General features: G+C 37.1%; 1 protein-coding gene across 4 annotated transcripts in view; it reads left to right on the top strand.

Annotated features, from left to right (window-relative positions):
* Window positions 1–18,292, top strand: part of EXOC2 (exocyst complex component 2) — a 260,110-nt gene extending 241,818 nt beyond the window's left edge. For 3 of the 4 annotated variants that reach the window (XM_032424944.1, XM_032424945.1, XM_032424946.1), the window contains 3 exons: window positions 11,185–11,246; window positions 13,625–13,684; window positions 15,484–18,291. In XM_032424944.1, the coding sequence (XP_032280835.1) occupies window positions 11,185–11,246; window positions 13,625–13,684; window positions 15,484–15,577 (216 nt within the window). In that variant the 3' untranslated portion in view covers window positions 15,578–18,291. Of the gene's footprint in view, window positions 1–11,184; window positions 11,247–13,624; window positions 13,685–15,483 lie in introns of all 4 variants that reach the window. The other variant, XM_032424947.1, reaches the window with a different exon arrangement.
* The last annotated feature ends 551 nt before the right edge of the window (window positions 18,293–18,843 follow it).

Raw genomic sequence — 18,843 nt, 5'->3', positions numbered from 1 at the left:
AGGCCAAGGGATGCCTACAACTTCACAAAACCTGCTATCATTTTGGCTTGAAGAATAGGCTTCAGGGCATCCACAATTACAGGAAAGTGAGGTATCCCAGAGAGCAGAAAGAAAAAGCCATAAATTTTGTGTATACACTGCCTAAGTCACTAGTTGACCCCTGAGCTACACGTGTGTGGTCAATCTCTACTTCAGCCAGCCCAGTTAGGCTAGAAGAACTGAAGTAAGAATTGAAGTGCTGCCCAAGAGCCAAGAGTTTTCAGTTTGAGTCCAAATAAGTTAATTCCTTGCTAAAACAAACAAAACAAAGATCAGTCCTCTTCAGGGGCATATTCTAGAATCCAGAGTCTCCACACATAATATTGACAGTGTCCAGGAAACAATCCAAATTTACATGAAATGCACAAACAGAATAAAACAGGAAAATATGACCCATTCTCAATAAAAAAGCAATCTGAGACCAATCTTGAGATAACACAGATGTTGGATTTTGAAGACAAGGACTTTAAAGCAGCTGTGTACAGTGATGTAAAGGAGACTATTCATGCTCATAATGAATGAAATAGTTAGGCAATCTCAGCAGAAAAATAGAAACCCCAAAAAAGGAACTAAATGGAAATTCTGGAATGGAAAAATACAATATATGAATTTTTTTAAGTCTACTGGATGTGAATAACAGCAGATTAGACAGGACAAAAGAGAAAGTCAGTGAATTTGTAAATCAACAGAAATTACCCAATATGAAGAACAGAGAAAAGAATCATTGGGAAAAAAATAAAAACTTCAGAGACCTCTGGGACAACATCAAAAAGTCTAGCATACATGTAATTTTATTTCTAGAAGAGTCAGAATGGCTAATCATTTAATTTATAAAATAAAATAAAAGGATGGTCAACATCATTAGTTATCAGAGAAATGAAAATTAGCACTACAATAATATACCATTACACATCCACCAGAATGAAGAAAATTAAAGACTTAAATACCAAGTGTTGGCAAGACTGAAGAGAAACTAGAGGTCTTGCGCATTGTTGGGAGTGTAAAATAGTACAGTGACAAGAAAAGCTCTTGCTTTAAAAAAAAAAAAAGAAAGAAAGAAAGAAACTAAACATACCCTATGACCCAGCCGTTCCAATCCTATGTATTTAACCAAGAGGACTGAAAACATAATGGCCAAAAGCTGGAAACAGCCCAGGTACCGATCAGTAGAATAAACAAACTGTGATATGTTCATATAACCAAATACAATTCGGCACTAAAGAGGACAGATTACTGGTACCACCTGGATAAATCTCAGGAGCATTCATCTGAGTGAAGGAAGGCTTACACAAAAGCTCACATACTGTATGGGTTTCACTCACATGAAATTCTCAAACAGATAAAACTATCTATGGTGGAAAAAGTCTCAGGATAGTGCTTTCCTCTGGGTGGTTGAGATTACTAGGGAGGGGCCTGATGGCTAAATTCTCTCAAAGCTAGCAGGGAAGGGTTAGGAAGAGAGATCAGATTTAGCTGGAGGGCTTCTTTGATACATGCATGTCCATGAGACTACTGGCCTCCTAGGAACTGGGCAGTTATTTCTATATTGGAAAGTTCAAATATATCTAACCCCTGCCCCATTTCACCCTCTCCCACTGGGAATCACTGTGTTAGGCTATTTTCTTTTGGGCGGATAACTCAGAGGGATTACACGTTAACCTGTAATAATCACTTACATAAGGGCCAATGCATCGGGACACCTGGGTGGTTCAGTGGGTTAAGCATCTGTCTTTGGCTCAGGTCATCATCCCAGGGTCCTGGGATCGAGGCCCATATCCGCCTCCTTGCTCAGTGGGGAGCCTGCTTCTCCCTCTGTCTGCCGCGCCCCCTGCTTGTGCTCTCTCTCTCTCTCTCTCTGACAAATAAAATATATAAAATCTTAAAAAAAATAAGGGCCAATGCATCAGTCTTCTCAGAACCTTCCTGAGAGCCAGTTTAGAGAGGAGTGCAATGATAGTTTGGTGATTTTAGCTCATCTTTTAACATGACAGTTTCTGGTGTACAGTTCTATGTGTATTTTATAAATAACCACAGCTTTTATAGTTGGCATAATTCATAGGTTAATTAAAACACCTATCACTTTGAATAAAATTTGGGCACAAAGATTAATTTTACAGTGATTTAATCCTTCTACAATATTCAGTTAAAAGTTCTATCTTATTCTTTGTGTTTGATACTCTCTTTGTAGATCTGTTTCTATATATACTACAGTATAAATAATAGAGACAAACCGCCATATATTTGCTTTCTAGTTACAAACTATTTTCTAGGCTTCTAAGGCACTGAAAAATGAAACCAACCTACTGCTTTCCAAACAGAAAAAGTTTCACTAGATTGGTTACAGAATTTCTAATTAACTCTTATTTAAAAGACTAGCCATGTCTCCTATCATTGTTTTATGTTTTATGCATTGCTGGAGAAGAAAGGCTGTCTCTTTTAAATAGTCTCCTGAGCATCACACATATGGTAGGTACCTGAGTCAAAGGTAGAGAGTGTAAGCTGTGGGCTTCCTCATTCAGAGCCTCTTCAGAAGCTCTGAAGACAATTGATCTGTATGTAAAGTCACTTTTTCAAGCTTGCAAAGAAGTTTAAGCTTTAGGTTACCTTTTTTTATTCTTAAAAGTTTTATGCAGCTATAGCTTACCTGCCATACAGTGTTGGCTACAAGGTAAAAAGTATACACAATTCAGTGATTTTTTTTTCTATGTTGACAGAGGTGTGCAGCCATCAACACAATCACCTTTAGAATATTGCACCTTAGAAAGAAACCTTGGACCCATTAGCAGCCACTCTCTATTGTCCTTCCAACCTCCCTTCCCAGCCACAGACAAGCAGTATTCTGCGTTCTGTCTCCATGATTTTTTTTCTTTTTCTTTTCCCTTCCCTCCCTCCCTCCCCTCCCCTTCCCTTCCCTTCCTTTTTAAAAGATTTATTTATTAGAGAGAGAGCATGAGCAGAGGGAGAGGGGCAAGCAGACTCCCTGTTGAGCAGAGAGTCCAATGTGGGGCTCGATCCCAGGACCCTGAGATCATGACCTGAACCGAAGTCAGATGCTTAACTGACTGAGCCACCCACATGCCCCTCCATGATTTTCTATCCCTCTGATTTGCCTATTCTGAAACTTTCATATAAATGGAACCATATGAATATGGCTTTTTGTGACTGGCTGCTTTTACTTATTAGCATAATGTTTGCAAGATTCATATAGGTTGTAGCATGTACCAGTACTTCATTTCTTTTGATAATATTTCATTGTATAAATATACCACATTTTCTTTATCAGCTCTTCATTTGATGGACATTCATGTTGTTTCTGCTTTTTACCTAATAAGAAGATCATTCACATACACATTTTTATATATTTTAATTTCTCTTGGGTATATACTTAGAAGGGGAATCGCTAAATCAAATGGTTACCTTATGTTTAATCTTTTGATGAACGGCCAGACTGTTTTTAAACTGACTGTCCCGTTTTACTTTCCTAACAGCAAGGTATAAAGATCCCAATTTCTCCACATCCTCGCCAATACTTGTACTATCTATCTTACTGATTCTAGCCATCTTAGTGTGTGTGAAGTGGTATCTCATTCTGTGGGTTTTTACTTTCTTTCTTTTTCTTTTTTTTTTTAAGATTTTATTCATCTGACAGAGAGAGAGACAGCGAAAGAGAGAACACAAGCAGGGGGAGTGGGAGAGGGAGAAGCAGGCTTCCCGTGGAGCAGGGAGCCCGATGCGGGGCTCAATCCCAGGACTCTGGGATCATGACCTGAGCCGAAGGCAGATGCTTAATGACTGAGCCACCCAGGCGCACCTGTTTTTTACTTTCTTGAAGCTATAGGTTGCAGCACATAAGTTTTTAATTTTGATGAAGTCTAATTTATCAGTTTTTTCTTTTGTTGCTTTTACTTTTTTTTTTAAGTTTTTATTTTAATTCCAGTATAGTAACATGCAGTGTTGTATTAGTTTCAGGTGTACAATGTAGTGATTCAACACTTCCATACAATACCCAGTGCTCATGATGACAAGTGCACTCTTTAATCCCCATCACCTATTTAACCTTCCCTCACCTCCTCCCCTCTGGTAACCAGCAATCTGTTCTCTATATGTAAGAGTCTATTTCTTGGTTTTTCACTCTCTCTTTTTTAACCCTTTGCTCCTTTGTTTTCTTAAATTCCACATATGAGTGAAATCGTATGGTATTTCTCTTTCTCGTATTTCACTTTGCATAATTCTCTCTAGCTCTATCCATGTCATTGCAAATGGCAAGATATCATTCATTTTTGTGGCTGAATAATATTCCACTGTGTGTGTGTGTGTGTGTGTGTGTGTGTATACCACATCCTTTTTACCCATTCATCAATTGATGGACACTCGGGCTACTTCTATAATTTGTCTATTTTAAATAATGCCACAGTAAACATAGGGTTGCACCTATCCCTTTATTAGTGCTTTTGTATTCTTTGAGTAAATACCCAGTAGTGCAATTGCTGGATCGTAGGGTAGTTCTATTTTTAACTTTTTGAAGAACCTCCATACTGTTTTCATATTGGCTGCACCAGTTAACATTCTTACCAGCTGTGCAAGAGAGTTCCTTTTTCTCTATCTGTTGTTTCTTGTGTTATTTTAGCCATTCTCACAGGTGTGAGGTGATACCTCATTGTGAGGTTTTAATTTCCACTTCCCTGATGATGAGTGATGTTAAGCATCTTTTCATGTGCCTATTAGCCATATCTGTGTCTTCTTTGGAAAAATGTTCATGTCTTCTGCCCATTTTTTAATTAGATTATTTGGTATTTGGGTGTTGAATTGTATGAGTTCTTTATAGATTTTGGATACTAACCCTTTATCAAATATGTCATTGCAAATATCTTCTCCCATCCTGTAGGTTGCATTTTAATTTTCTTGATTGTTTCCCTTGCTGTGTAGAAGCTTTTTATTTTGGTGTAGTTTATTTTGCTCTTGTTTCCCTTGCCTCAGGAGACCTATGTAGACAAAGTGTACTACCGCTGATGTCAATGAAGTTACTAACTGTGTTCTCTTCTAGGATTTTTATGGTTTTAGGTCTCACATTTAGGTTTTTAATTCATTTTTAATTTATTTTTGGGTATGGTATAAGAAAGAGGTCCAGTTTCATTCTTTTGCATGTTGCTGTCCAGTTTCCCCAACAACCATTTGTTGAAGGGACTTTTTCCTACTCGATATTCTTTTTTGCTTTGTTGAAGATTAATTGACCATGTAGATGTGGGTTTTTTCCTGGGTTTTCTATTCTGTTCTGTGATCTGTATGTCTGTTTTTATGCCAGTATCATACTGTTTTGATCACTACAGCTTTGTAATATAACTTGAAGTCTGGAATTGTGATGCCTCTAGCTTTGCTTTTCTTTTTCAAGATTGCTTTGACTATTTGAGGTGTTTTGTGATTCCATACAAATCTTAGGATTGTTTGTTCTAGCTCTGCAAAAAATGCTATTGGTATTTTGATAGGGATTGCATTAAATGTGTAGATTGCTTTGGATAGTATAAATGTTTTAACAGTATTTGTTCTTTCAATCCATGAGCATGGAATGTATTTCCATTTCTTTGTGTCATCTTCAATCTCTTGTATCATTGTTTTATAGTTTTAAGAGTACAGGTCTTTCACTTCTTTGGTTAGGTTTATTCCTAGATATCTTATTATTTTGGGTGCAGTTGTAAATGGTATCAATTCCTTAATTTCTCTTTCTGCTGCTTCATTATCAGTATATAGAACTGCAACAGATTTCTGTACCTTGATTTTGTACCCTGCCACTTTACTGAATTTGTGTATCAGTTCTAGCAGTTTTGTGGTGAAGTCTTTCAGGTTTTCTATCTGTAGTATCATCTGCAAATAGTAAAATTTTTACTTCTTCCTTATGGATTTAGGTGACTTTTATTTCTTTTTGTTTTCTGATTACTGTGGCTTGGACTTCCAGTAATATGTTGAATGAAAGTGGTGAGAATCGACATCCTTGTCTTGTTCCTGACCTTAGAGGAAAAGTTCTCAGTTTTTCCCCCTTGATGATGATCTTAGCTGTGGGTTTTTCATATATGGCCTTTATTATGTTGAGATATGTTCCTTCTAAACCTACTTTGTTGAGGGTTTTTATCATGAATGGAAATTGCACTTTGTCACGGTTCTTATCCTTTCTCTTATTGATGTTATGTATCATGTTAATTGATTTGCAAATATTGAACTACCCTGGCAACCCAAGAATAAATCTCACTTGATCATCATGAATGACTTTTTTAATGTATTGTTGGATTCTGTTTGCCAGTATTTTGTTGTGGATTTTTGCATGTATGTTCATCAGAGATATTGGCCTGTAGTTCTCTTTAGTCCTGTCTTTATCTGGTGTTGGTTTAAAGGAAATGCTGGCCTCGTAAATGAATTTGGAAGCTTTCCTTCCTTTTCTATTCTTTGGAATAGTCTGAGAAGAATAGGTATTAACTCTTCTTTAAATGTTTGGTAGAATTCATCTGCGAAGCCATCTGGTACTGGGCTTTTGCTTTGTGGGAGTTGTTTCGGTTTTGGTAGCTTATATGTTTCTAGGAATTTATCCATTTCTTCCAGGTTGTCCAATTTGTTGGCATATATAGGTTTTTCATAGTATTCTCTTATAATTGTATTTCTGTGCTGTTGGTTATTTCTCCTCTCATTTGTGATTTTATTTGAGTCCTTTTTCTTTTTTTGTTGATAAGTCTGTTTTACTGAGTTTTTCAAAGAACCAGCTCCTGGTGTCATTGATCTGTTCTGTTGTTTTTTTAGTTTCTATATCATTCATTTCTGCTCTGGTCTTTATTATTTCCTTCCTTCTGCTGGTTTTAGATTTTGTTTGTTGTTCTTTTTCTAGCTCCTTTAGGGTAGGTAGGTTGTTTGTTTTGAGATTTTTCTTGCTTCTTGAGGTGGGCCTGTATTGCTGTATACTTCCCTCTTAGGACCATTTTTGCTGCATTCCAGATATTTTGTCTCATTGTGTTTTCATTTTCATTTGTTTCTGTGTACTTTCTTAGTTCTTTGATTTCCTGGTTGACCCATTCATTGTTTAGTCACATATTATTTAACCCCATATATTTGTGTTATTTCCAGATTTTTTTCTTGTGGTTGATTTCTAGTTTCATTGTATTGTGGTCAGAAAAGATGCATCATATGACTTTAGTCTTTTTGAATTTGTTGAGGCTTGTTTTATGGGCTAATATGTGATCTATTCTGGAGAATGTTCGTGTGCACTTGAAAAGAATGTCTACTCTGCTGTAAATCCATCTGGTCCAGTGTGTCATTCAAAGCCATTGTTTCCTTGTTGATTTTCTATTTAGATGATCTGTCCATTGATGTAATTGGGGGGTGTTAAAGTCTCCTACTATTACTGTATCATTATCAATTAGTTCTTTATGTTTGTTATTAACTGTTTTATGTATTTGGGTGCTCCCATGTTGAGTGCATAGATATATAGAATTATTATATCTTCTTGTTGGATTATCTCCTCTATTATTATACAGTGTCCTTCTTTGTCTCTTGTTACAGTCTTTGTCTTAAAGTCTGTTTTTGTCTGAAATAAGTATTGCTATACTGGCTTTTTTTTTTTTTATTTGAGAGAGAGAGTGAGAGAGAGAGAGAGCACAAGAGGGGGGAAGCGGGAGAGGGAGAAGCAGACTCCCCGCCGAGCAGGGAGCCCGACGGTGGGACTCGATCCTGGGACTCCAGAATCATGACCTGAGCCAAAGGCAGTCGCTTAACCAACTGAGCCACCCAGGCGCCCTGGCTTTTTTTTGACATCCATATGCATGACAGATATTTCTCTGTCACCTCACTTTCAATGTGCAGGTGTCTTTAGGTCTAAAATTCGTTTCTTTTAGGCAGCATATAGGTGGGTCTTGCTTTTTTTATCCATTTTGTCACCCTGTGTCTTTTGATTGGAGCATTTAGTCCATTTATACTCAAAGTAATTATTGATAGATATGTATTTATTGACATTTTATTGTTTTGTGGTTGTTTCTGAAGATTTTGTCTGACCCTTTCTTGTCTTTCTTTCATGGTTTGCTGGTTGTCTTTAGTGATATAATTGGATTTCTTTCTCTTTATTCTTTGCATATTTATTAGTGCTTTTTGATTTGTGGTTACCATTAGGTTTTATATAACATCTTGTGCATATAGCAATTTATATTGAGTTGATGGTCATTTAAGTTTGAACCCATTCTTTACTCCTCCCCTCCCCACATTTTAGGTATATGGTGTCATATGTCACATCATCCTTTTTTTTTTTTAATGAGTTCGTTGACTGATTTTTTACAGAATTATTCATTTTTACTGCTTTTGTGTTTCCTACCTTCGTACTGTCACTTTTGGTCTCTCCACTCAGAATCTCCTTAACTATTTCTTGCATGGCTGGTTTAGTGGTCATGAACTCCTTCAGTTTCTCTTTGTCTGGGAAACTGCTTATCTCTCCTTCTATTCTGAATGATAGCCTTGCTGGATAGAATATTGTTGGCTGCAGATTTTTCCCATTTTGCATTTTGGATATATAATGCCACTGCCTTCTGGCCTGCTACATTTCTTTTCTTTTTGTTTTTTTAAAAGATTTTATTTATTTATTTGAGAGAGAGAAAGAGAGCATGAGTGTAGGCAGAGAGCAGAAGGAGAAGCAGATTCCCTACAGAGCAGGGAGCCCGACATGGGCCTCGATCCCAGGACCCTGAGATCATGACCTGGACAGAAGGCAGACACTTAACTGACTGAGCCATCCAGGTGCCCCTGGCCTGCCACATTTCTGCTGAAAAATCCCCTGCTGGCCTTATGGGGTTTCCCTTGTATGTTACTGTCTTCTTTTGTCTTGATGCTTTTAATTTTTTTTTTCTTTGTCACTATATTTTGCCAATTTAATTACAACATATCTTGGCATGGGTGTGCTTTTGTTGATTTTGTTTTGGGTTTTCTGTGCCTCCTGGATCCAGATATCTGTTTCCTTCCCCAGATTAAGGAAGTTTTCAGCTACTATTTCTTCAAATAAATTTTCTGCTCCCTTTTCTGTTTTCTTGGTCTCCTATAATACAAATGTTACTTTGTTTGATGGAGTCACTGAGTTCCCTAAGTCTGTTCTCATTTTGCATAATTCCCTTTCTCTTTCAGCTTGATTACTTTCCATTACTCTGTCTTCTAGGTCATTATTCATTCCTCTGCTTCTTCCAGCCTACTGTTCATTCCATCAAACATGTTTCTAATCTCATCTCTTGCAGGATTTGTTTTCCTCATATGTGCTAGTCTCTCACCCTTCTCCATAACTGCAGCTCCTTCCCCACCCCAGCAGCATGATGTGTTTCCAAAACCACATCTGATTAGTTCTTTTTTATCTTTGTGTTAAGGGTCTCTCTGATACCTTCCACTCTCTTCTCAAGTCCAGTGAGTACCCTTACGATCATTGCTTTAAATACTCAATCAGGCATTTTACTTATGTCTGTTTTGCTTAGACCTCCAGCCGTGGCCTTGTCCTATTCTTTCATTTGTGACAAATTTCTTGGTGTTGTAATTTTTTCTAAGTCTCTGTGCCTGTTTCTTGATTTTAGGAAAGTCAGCTATGTCTCCTTTTCTTGAGGGTAATGGCCTAATGTAGAAGAGGACCTATAGTGCCCTGCTTTGTAGTGTCTACTGTTCCAGGGCCTGGCACTTCCAGGAGTATCTCCTGGATATGCTGCATGTGATCTGCTGTTTTGTCTTGGCTGCTTTATCCTTCAGGCCAGTTGTCTGCAGTGACTCCTTTTTGGGCAGGGTGTGGTCCCTGACCTTAACGTGGCACATTTTAACTAGGTATGCTCTTGTCTGCTTATGAACTGAGACCTGTTGCCACCACTGCCAGAACTGAGGCTGTGCAAAACTCCCAGGTGGGAAGACATGGTGTTGGCAGGGATTTGAGCCAGTGTTCTTAGGGAGGAGACCCACCACATTGGGACTAAGGCAAGCATGATTGGGAAGAGTGGTTCCACACGAACTTGGGGGAGAGGGCTTGGTGTAAGCAAGTTAGGTAGTGAGTGTGGTGCTATGCTTGTTCCCACAGGCAGCCCTGTGTTTATGGTGATGGGCAGGGGAGGGAAATGGCACATGCCATTTCCTTTGTTTCCTTGAGGGGTGTCTTTTGAACACCCTCTCTCTGGGACGTACTCCAAGTGAGCAAATAGCCTCCCCACTGTGTGCCCCAGGTGCTCTTCAGATCACTGTTCGCAGTCTGTATCCAGGTTGTTTGCCAGCCTTCTCTCCAAGAGCAGCATAATGCCCTGCAGAGTCTATCTCAGCCAAGTCCGCTGAGCTTTGAAACTTTAGGCTTCCCACCTGCTGGTTGCAAAAACTTACAAAATTTGGCCCCTCTTGCTTTCCAAGCCAGTTGCTATGGGGATTTGTGTTCCTCATATGTACTAGTCTGTCTCTCGTTCTTCCTATTCTACTGATCTGTATTTCTGTCCATATAGGAGTGCCACACTATCTTATTATAGATTTATAGAAAGTTTTGATATCAGAAAGTGTTTCTCTATCTGTGTTACTCTTTCTCAAGATGGTTTTGTCTGTTTGAATCAACTTGTCAATTTTTATAAAAAACAATCACCAAACAAACAAAGCCAGCTGTGATTTTAATAGACATTGCATTAAATCTGCAGAGCTTTATTTTAGCTTTTGAGATTAAAGTCAGTATGCCCAAAAGGGCATAGGTATAAGGAAGTAAGCCAATCCATTTTTTCTTAAATCTGTTGTGTGGGGCAATAATCTAGGGACAGTGTTTCAAATTTTGCTTCTTCTCACAAACAGACTAAAGGAAAAATTACTGGTAATACAGCTTTCTGGAAAATCCTTGCATAGGTTGAACCTTTTTATAACAAGATATCTGACTGCCTGCCTTCACACAGTCATACTTGACTCTAAGTTAATTTTCAATAAAAGAATATTTTGTCATAACTGATTTCTTTGGAGTGTTTTAGAAAGTCTGTTCATAATTAATAGTCACCATGGTAGGTGGGGGATAACTACATGCCAGTGGTCTTCTGTCAACCTTGTCCCTGCAGTAAGCAGGCTGGAGACTGTCCGCTTGTTTCAATTTAATAATTGATGCAGTTCCCTATGGTCACTTTGTCCTTTTCTCATGTTTAGGCACGGCTTGAAATCTGTGCTTTGAGGGATACTGTGGCTGTTCACCTGACGCCTGAAAGCAAGTGAGATGCTAAATGTTTTTGTTCTGAGTGCTTCATTAAAAATAAAGTAATACGCAACTAATGAATCATTGAACATTACATCAAAAACTTATATGCTGGTTAACTGAACATAATAAAAAGATAAAATAAAATAAAATAAAATAAAATAAAGCTTATTAGTATATAAAATCCTTTGTAAAGATAACTGATCAGACTGAGTGCTCATGATTGTAAAGTGATAAAGTTTATATTTGATTAATTTTTAAAAGCTAAAAAGCATAAAAAGCTAAAGCCCCCTAATACTGGTTCTTTGTAGCATAATATAAAGGAAAAAAGACTTAATATGATTTTATGTTTTCATTCAGTAAGATAAATCTTAATCTCATAATGATAAATCGGAGCATTATATACTTCTTGCAAAAAGGAGAAAATAAGAATTGAATCTTAATCTATTCATAGCAGACTCTGAGGGACAGTTTAAGCATTGTAAGTATCAGCATAAGAGGAAGGCTTGTGGTTTCTCTACAAAATTTTGTAGTGGAAATTTGATGATAATTTTTAGCTGTTTTGAATGAAAGTCAGGATTTCCTATCATTGAAATATCAGTAGGTGAACTGAAACATCACTAACTACTTGCCTATACAAAATTGTTTACTCCATTGTCAATAGTACCTAGGAAATATACTGGGTTATATTGGTAATGTCCAAGTAGTATACAAGTGAAATGTTTCAGGACACTTTGTGTGATATACTTATTCATTTCCAAGCTTTTGATGACATGGCTTATACCATCAATTTTACTGTGTTTATTACAACTGAAAAGACTTTTAAAAGTTTTTCCTAACGAATGAAGTTAGCTTCTTATTCCTGTTCATGATGGCTGACCAGAAGCCATTTCTAGATGGTTCCCACGTTAGTTTTTTAGCCACACCTTTTCCCAGCCATCATTTTTCTACATAAAGTATTAAATAATAAATGATGGAGGGCACTCCACTCAGTCCCTATCTGATGTGGGTGCCTGCTTTGTGTAAGTACCTAGGTATTTATTGCTATTAATTTAAACTTTCAGAGCCTAAGTTCCTCATCTATGAAAGAAAAATAATAAATACTTTCTAGGCAAAGTTTTGGGGAAATTAAATTAAAAATATGCCAAGTTACCTTCTAGACTCTTGGTCTACAAATAATCAGTGGTATCATCTTCATGATCATCATTATTGTCAAAATGTAAAAATAAAGAATAATAGCATTACATTTCTTTTGATTAATTGAGAAGAGGTTTAAGATGATGGTAGAGATAACAGTGGAGACTCCTCTCTACATCAGGAAAGAGGAAAGTCAATTTCGTATTGGAAAGGGAGCTAAGTGTGCCCACAAGCTATAACCTATCCCTTGCCCTAACGAGGAACAACTGAAGCTTTCCACTACCAGTTTTTATAATCCTCTTGGGACTTTGTAGTCTGTTTGTTGCTGTGATATTTGCCACTAGTTTGAGAAACATTGCCCAAAATATGTTTGCTAGTACACTGATGAGGATCCGTTTTTCTAATACAAAATCAAAGACTACCTTACAGTCAAGAATAATTACATTTATTTCTTTACCCTTAGACAACAAGTTATAAAAGAAGAGAAGTTAAAAATTATTCCTTAGTGACCAGTATAAGTTATTACCAAATAATTTCCCCTAAAAGGCTTTTTATTTGATTCAGTAGCTTTTCTGGTACTTTCTACTTTAAAAAGTTAAGCATACCAAATTGGTGGGCTTTTTTAATTCACACCTTTTTAGGTTTTCATGAAAAGAGAGGATGTTGAATTAAAATCAATCAGTCAATCTCCATTTATCCTACAAATTTTAGATATAATAATAACTAAATCCTATAGACTATATTTAATTAATGTAAGATATTGGCTGTAAATCAGGCCCTGTACATGTCAATACTATAAATGTCCTCATTTGTATAATCTGTCACAAGATCATCCCTATTTCTACTTCATTTCCTTCCTTTCTTACCAGTTGCTTTAATAGTTCAGTTTTGTTTTGAAAAGACTTTTTAAAAATTGAACATGTCCACATTAAGCTTCCATGTACCATGAGTAGCATCCTTTTGTCAAAATCAGTCTCTCTTTTAGCTTTTCAAGTTCTGTTTCATTTCCTAGTTGAGTTTTTTCTGACCCTACTCCTACAAGGCCTCTGCCTGGGAACTATACACTATACCCTCACTTTTACTTTTACTTTTTCTATTGTTTTTTCACTTTTACTTTTTCTCATATTTCTACATGCTTCATTGGCTTTTACTGGTTTCTTTATATTTAAAATATGCTTAAGAATTTTTAATGATGCTCTTAATTCCCCTTAGAAATATGAAATGTTTCAACTTAAATGTTGCTTGTCTGTGTTCCAGGTCTAGTTTTAAACAGGCTTTAGAAGCCCTGCCTCAGCTTTCAAGCGGAGCAGATAAAAAGTAAGTTCTGTATGCTGTTTTCGAGGACCAGTTAAGATGTGTTGAACAACGTTTTGTTACCTAAAAGTACTTTTTGAATAGATAATGATTTGGATTTAAGGAAAAGCACTACTTAATAGCCCTTGAATAGTATGCATTATGTTGGCTGTACCTGGCTTGTCTTCAAAGTGACAGAATAAGGTAAAACCTTTCCTCTGGGTTTATGGCAGTTTAGAAATCAGTTCTTTTCTTGTTTTAAGTGACTAATATAGAAAACATTTTTTTTTTTTTTTTTTTTTTAAGATTTTATTTATTTATTTGAGAGAGAGAGAGAGAGAGAGAGAGAGAGAGCACATGAGAGGGGGAGGGTCAGAGGGAGAAGCAGACTCCCTGCCGAGCAGGGAGCCCGATGCGGGACTCGATCCCAGGACTCTAGGATCATGACCTGAGCCGAAGGCAGTCGCTTAACCAACTGAGCCACCCAGGCGCCCCTAGAAAACATTTTAAGAAAGTTTATTTTGACTCAGTAAACTATATTATTGTCCTACATTTTTAAGAAGATAATACTAAGAGAAATATAAAAAGACCAGTAAAAGGCAGGACTTGATGATTTTTTCCTTTGAGTGACCCAGCAATGTATGCTTTTTGCTTTATATAACATAAAGTAATAAAAAAAGTAAATTTATACACATGACATAATGAAATTGTATATGTTTCACTAACACTATGTTAATGGTCTTGGCCAGAGTTTAAACTTTGCTACTCATAAAACAGGAAATTCTGACCTGAGACAAAATGTAGGCCAGGCAAATTTCATAAATGCTCAACCTACCCTGAACTGAGGTAGTGGAAACATTGTAGGTCTTTGCTCCTTTACTAACCATAACTGAAGTCCACCTGCCTTTGCATTTGGCTGCTCAGTCTATAGACATGAAAACCGTTGTGTAGGCTCTGGGATTTTGCATAGATGAGTGTTATGGAAACTCAGAGGGCAGAGAGAACACGTGAGGCTGGGAAAATGTCACATGGAGATGGTGTTCTAATTTTGGGCATTGTTAAACCCATGAAATAATCTTTTGACCCCAGTATCATTAAGCCCACTTCTTGGTTGCTTCATCTGAACCAAATGAACTCTAAGATCCTTTCTGGCCCTAAAATTATACATCAAACCAGTTAAAGAAAGCAGTTGAGTTATCAAATACTAGTATAATTTGCCCACTGAGTTAGGACTGACCTTGAGTCTTCTGGTGCTTAATTCACCACTTCAGTTTACCACTCTCCAATACGTGTTCAAAACAAAAATGCAAAATAGGAGGAGCCAGACAGTAGACCAGTAGTTGCCGAGGGGTGAGGGTAAGGAGAAAGGTGGCTACAAAGGGACAACACAAGAGGATTTGGAGGGTGATGGAACTATTCTGTGTCCTGATTATGGGGGTTATTAGGTTGCTAATATGTGTTTATCAGTGTTCATAGAACTGTATGCCAAAAAGAGTACATTTTAGTATTTTTGAAATTTTTAAAAAGTGAATTAAAAAAAGTACAGGCCCAAGCATTAATGTGTTTAGGAAGAAATCTAATTAATCTAGGGAAAGGAGACAGGAGGGAGATTTTTATATATAAATATAAATATGTATATAAATATATATTCCTTTTGACTAGCTTCTTTGACTAATTTACTTGTTATTGAGTTAAGAATCAATAAGTAAATAACTTCAATAAGCAGAAGCTAAAGCTGGGCAGTTGGCTCCCCTGCATGTTTTCTTATGTTGCTAGGCAATCTTCACTCTGCCAGGTTGTAAAATAGCTTCTCCTCCCTTCAGGTTACTGGAAGAGCTGCTGAACAAGTTCAAGAGTAGCATGCACTTGCAGCTCACCTGTTTCCAAGCTGCTTCTTCAACTATGATGAAGACATAAATACCACCAAAAAAAGGGGCATTCTAAAGATAACAAGTAATAAATTGTTATCACTTTATTAAGTGCCCTAAAGGTATTGGCATATAAAGCATTAGGTTTGCACTCTCTCTCTTTTCCCCAAATTGGTAGCTTAGAAAGATGTTTGTATATGTTTTATTTCAACCAAAATGACCTTGCTTGAAATGCCCAAGCAATAACTTTTGTCATTTTTATTACATTAGGCCCTATATGTCTTTAAGATACCTTTAAATATATATGTTCTTAGCTAGATGTTGCATGATGAATGCTGCAGGAAGAGCTGCTTTTACAGGGAGTGCTTTGAGATGGCATGTGATGTAACTAAGACGTTCTTCAGTGTCTCCTATATTAGACTTTTAGTGTCTGGAGCTTCCAAGACACATGGAGAGATTGTTAAGAAGATTTGGGAAGTTATATTTAGACATCTTTGGAACTTTAACTGTCCTAAATTGTACATCTGTACTTAAAAACTTTATTTCATACAAATACCTCTAACTCTCCTAATTCAAGTGGAGTTTTAGAAAATTTGCAGTTTGCCTAAGAAAATGTTATATTTGGGTACATTATTTGTGGTCCAGATGTCCATGAGTTAACTTTGTGTCTTGCTGCCTACTTTTTATTTCTCACCAAGCTAATAAACATTAAGCACCTTTCGGTGTAGCTTTTCTTTGTCCCACTCACTCTTAATTTAATGTGTCTTTTCATGTCAATGCATTGCCTGTCCCTGAGGATCCATTTGTTACTGTGGTGGAGCTTGGATACCCCAATAGATGCTGGTGGGAATAGCTACAGTCTTCACTGCCTCCCAAAGAACAAGGCAGGCCCCCTGGTGACAGCTGGCCCTCCTGCCCACCCCTGTTCACTCCTGCCCCTCTGACAATGTCGTTTCTCTCCACCACTCCTTACCCTTTGAAGTGTCTTGCTCGGTAGCTAAAAGAACATTGCTTTGGCAGAGTCTGTGTTTTCTGAAGATTCAAAGACACTCCTCTGTTACCAAGCAGTAGGAACTGCTGATGAACCTCATGCTATTTGTCCTATATTCGCTGCTAACTTTGTTTACCAGAATAGGTGCAGGGCACCGTGATCTCTTTCAAAGGCAGCTTCCCCTACCTAACTTTATCATACCATTCACTCAGAAAACTGAGTAATTCTCTTATCCACTGGCTGTGTGTCAGGATTCGCAAACGTTTCCATGGATCTCACAGAATCCCCCTTTTTAAGGCTGAAATTAATATCTTTACTAATATAAGTAATTTTAGAGTACAGTATAGCCAAATACAGTATCCATTATTTAAAATTGACTTGTGTTGTTATGTTTGTTCATTTGGTGTATGGGGGAAATCATAATAACTAAAAGTGAAAGTTTAATTTTTACAAATGTGCTTGATAAAGCTTATTAAGGAACATACAGAATATTGTCTCTCCTAAGCATGTTAACTATTGTATCTAACATGATGATGAACTAAATTACAAATCTACAGTCCTGAATGTTTGTGTTATTTTAAATATCCACTACAGAGCATTTGTCCAATAAAGAATGTGTCTTTAATACAAGATATAATTGTCATTTTTTTCCCTAAGGGTCTTTATTTCTACATTTTCATTAGCTATATAACTTTTTATGTCTAGTTTTAATGAGCAAAATAAATAAAGTCTAGTTTACCTTATATTTGTCTAATCATTGTCAGAAAGCATTTATCAGCTGTTCTGCTAATTCTCTACTTGTTGGGGGCTTACCGTATGCTAGGCATTACACCAAATTACCTCATTTAGCCTCCCAGTGGCCTTTTGACAACCTTATGAGCTAGAAGGTATTATGTCCATTTCACAGATGAGGAAATCAGGGCTTAAGAGAGAGGTTAGTGACTTTAAGACCACCAGGGCAGGATGTGTCACTGAGTTGTCTGGCTTCATCACTCCTTAAATTAACCATGGCCAATTCTTCCTCCCAGCTAAACATGCTTTCTGCTGTCCCTCCATCAGTGACACAGCTCAGAGAAGCACATAAGTGCCAGAGGATAATAAAACTTAAGCAAAATAGGGACAAGTAAGTGCTTTTATGGCTCAGAGAATGAAGGGTAGGCACATAAAAACCCCATACCCAAATGAGGTGGTTCAAGGACTACTATTCCAACAAGTCAAGGGGGACTTCTTGGAAGAAAGGGGGATTTGAAAACCTTCTTGAGGTACAGAAGAAGAATTCAGTGGTTAGGAGGAGAAAGCTGAATATAATGTAAGTTAAAGTTGAGAGATAAACCAGGACTTGGAGCAAATTTACAAAAACATAGCCAAGAAAAAGAATTAAGATACTCAAAGGTGCTTTCACACACAGGTAGCATTGGGTTTAGCACATTCACATTACTGTGGTCAGCCTGGCTTCACATCAGTGAGCAAAGTCGGCCTCACCTTCAGTGCTAAAAATGTATTAGAATAATTTGGTTTTACTAAGACTTTCTATATCAGTATGCCATGAAAGTGGCAGGCTCTAGAAATGATTCTGGCATTGCAAGACAAACATTGTTGCTGTAGGCCAGCTTTCCGAGGCACTCTCCTGTCTCTGCAATCCTTGCATGTGGCTTTCTTGGGATAAATAGAAAAGGTTACACTTAATTCTGGATTTGGTACAAGATGGTGATGTATTTCTGTTTTGATCGTGTGCTGTAGGATATTCTATTAGTTGTGTAAGAGTGTTATGTGTTTTCTGAAAAGTTATAAATTTCAACAAGCTTTTAAACCAAGATTAGGTTTCTAAAGTAAAGTTAGCTGTATTTTACTTTTTCTTTTTTTACTCTTTTTTAAAATTTTTTTACTTATTTGAGAGCAAGAAAAAGCACGAGCGGGGTTGGGGGGGAGGGGTAGAGGCAGAGGGAGAAGCATGTTCCCTGCTGAGCAGGGAGCCTGATGTGGGGCTCCATCCCAGGACTCTGGGATCATGACCTGAGCCGAAGGCAGATGCTTAACCGACTGAGCCGCCCAGGCACCCCATAGCTGTATTTTACTTAATATATGATTAAAATAATTGTGCTTAACTATAAACTGAAACTAGCATACATTTTTGTCATTAAACATTTTTTAGCAGTACTCTCATAAACGTTTTCATATGGGTATATAAAATGCTCTGAAAATATAAAAGATATTGAATATTTGATATACATACCTCAATTGTAATAGCTATTTTAATGATTTAAGCTTTGCATTGAATGCATATTCTTATATATTAGAGTCGTATTTTTGGTGTGTTGATGTCA

The sequence above is a fragment of the Phoca vitulina genome, unplaced genomic scaffold (assembly GCF_004348235.1).
Source record: "Phoca vitulina isolate PV1807 unplaced genomic scaffold, GSC_HSeal_1.0 scaffold31, whole genome shotgun sequence".
Classification (NCBI taxonomy): Eukaryota; Metazoa; Chordata; class Mammalia; order Carnivora; family Phocidae; genus Phoca; species Phoca vitulina.
The sequence above is the reverse complement of the archived record's forward strand: the minus strand, read 5'-3'. Positions and strand labels throughout refer to the sequence as shown.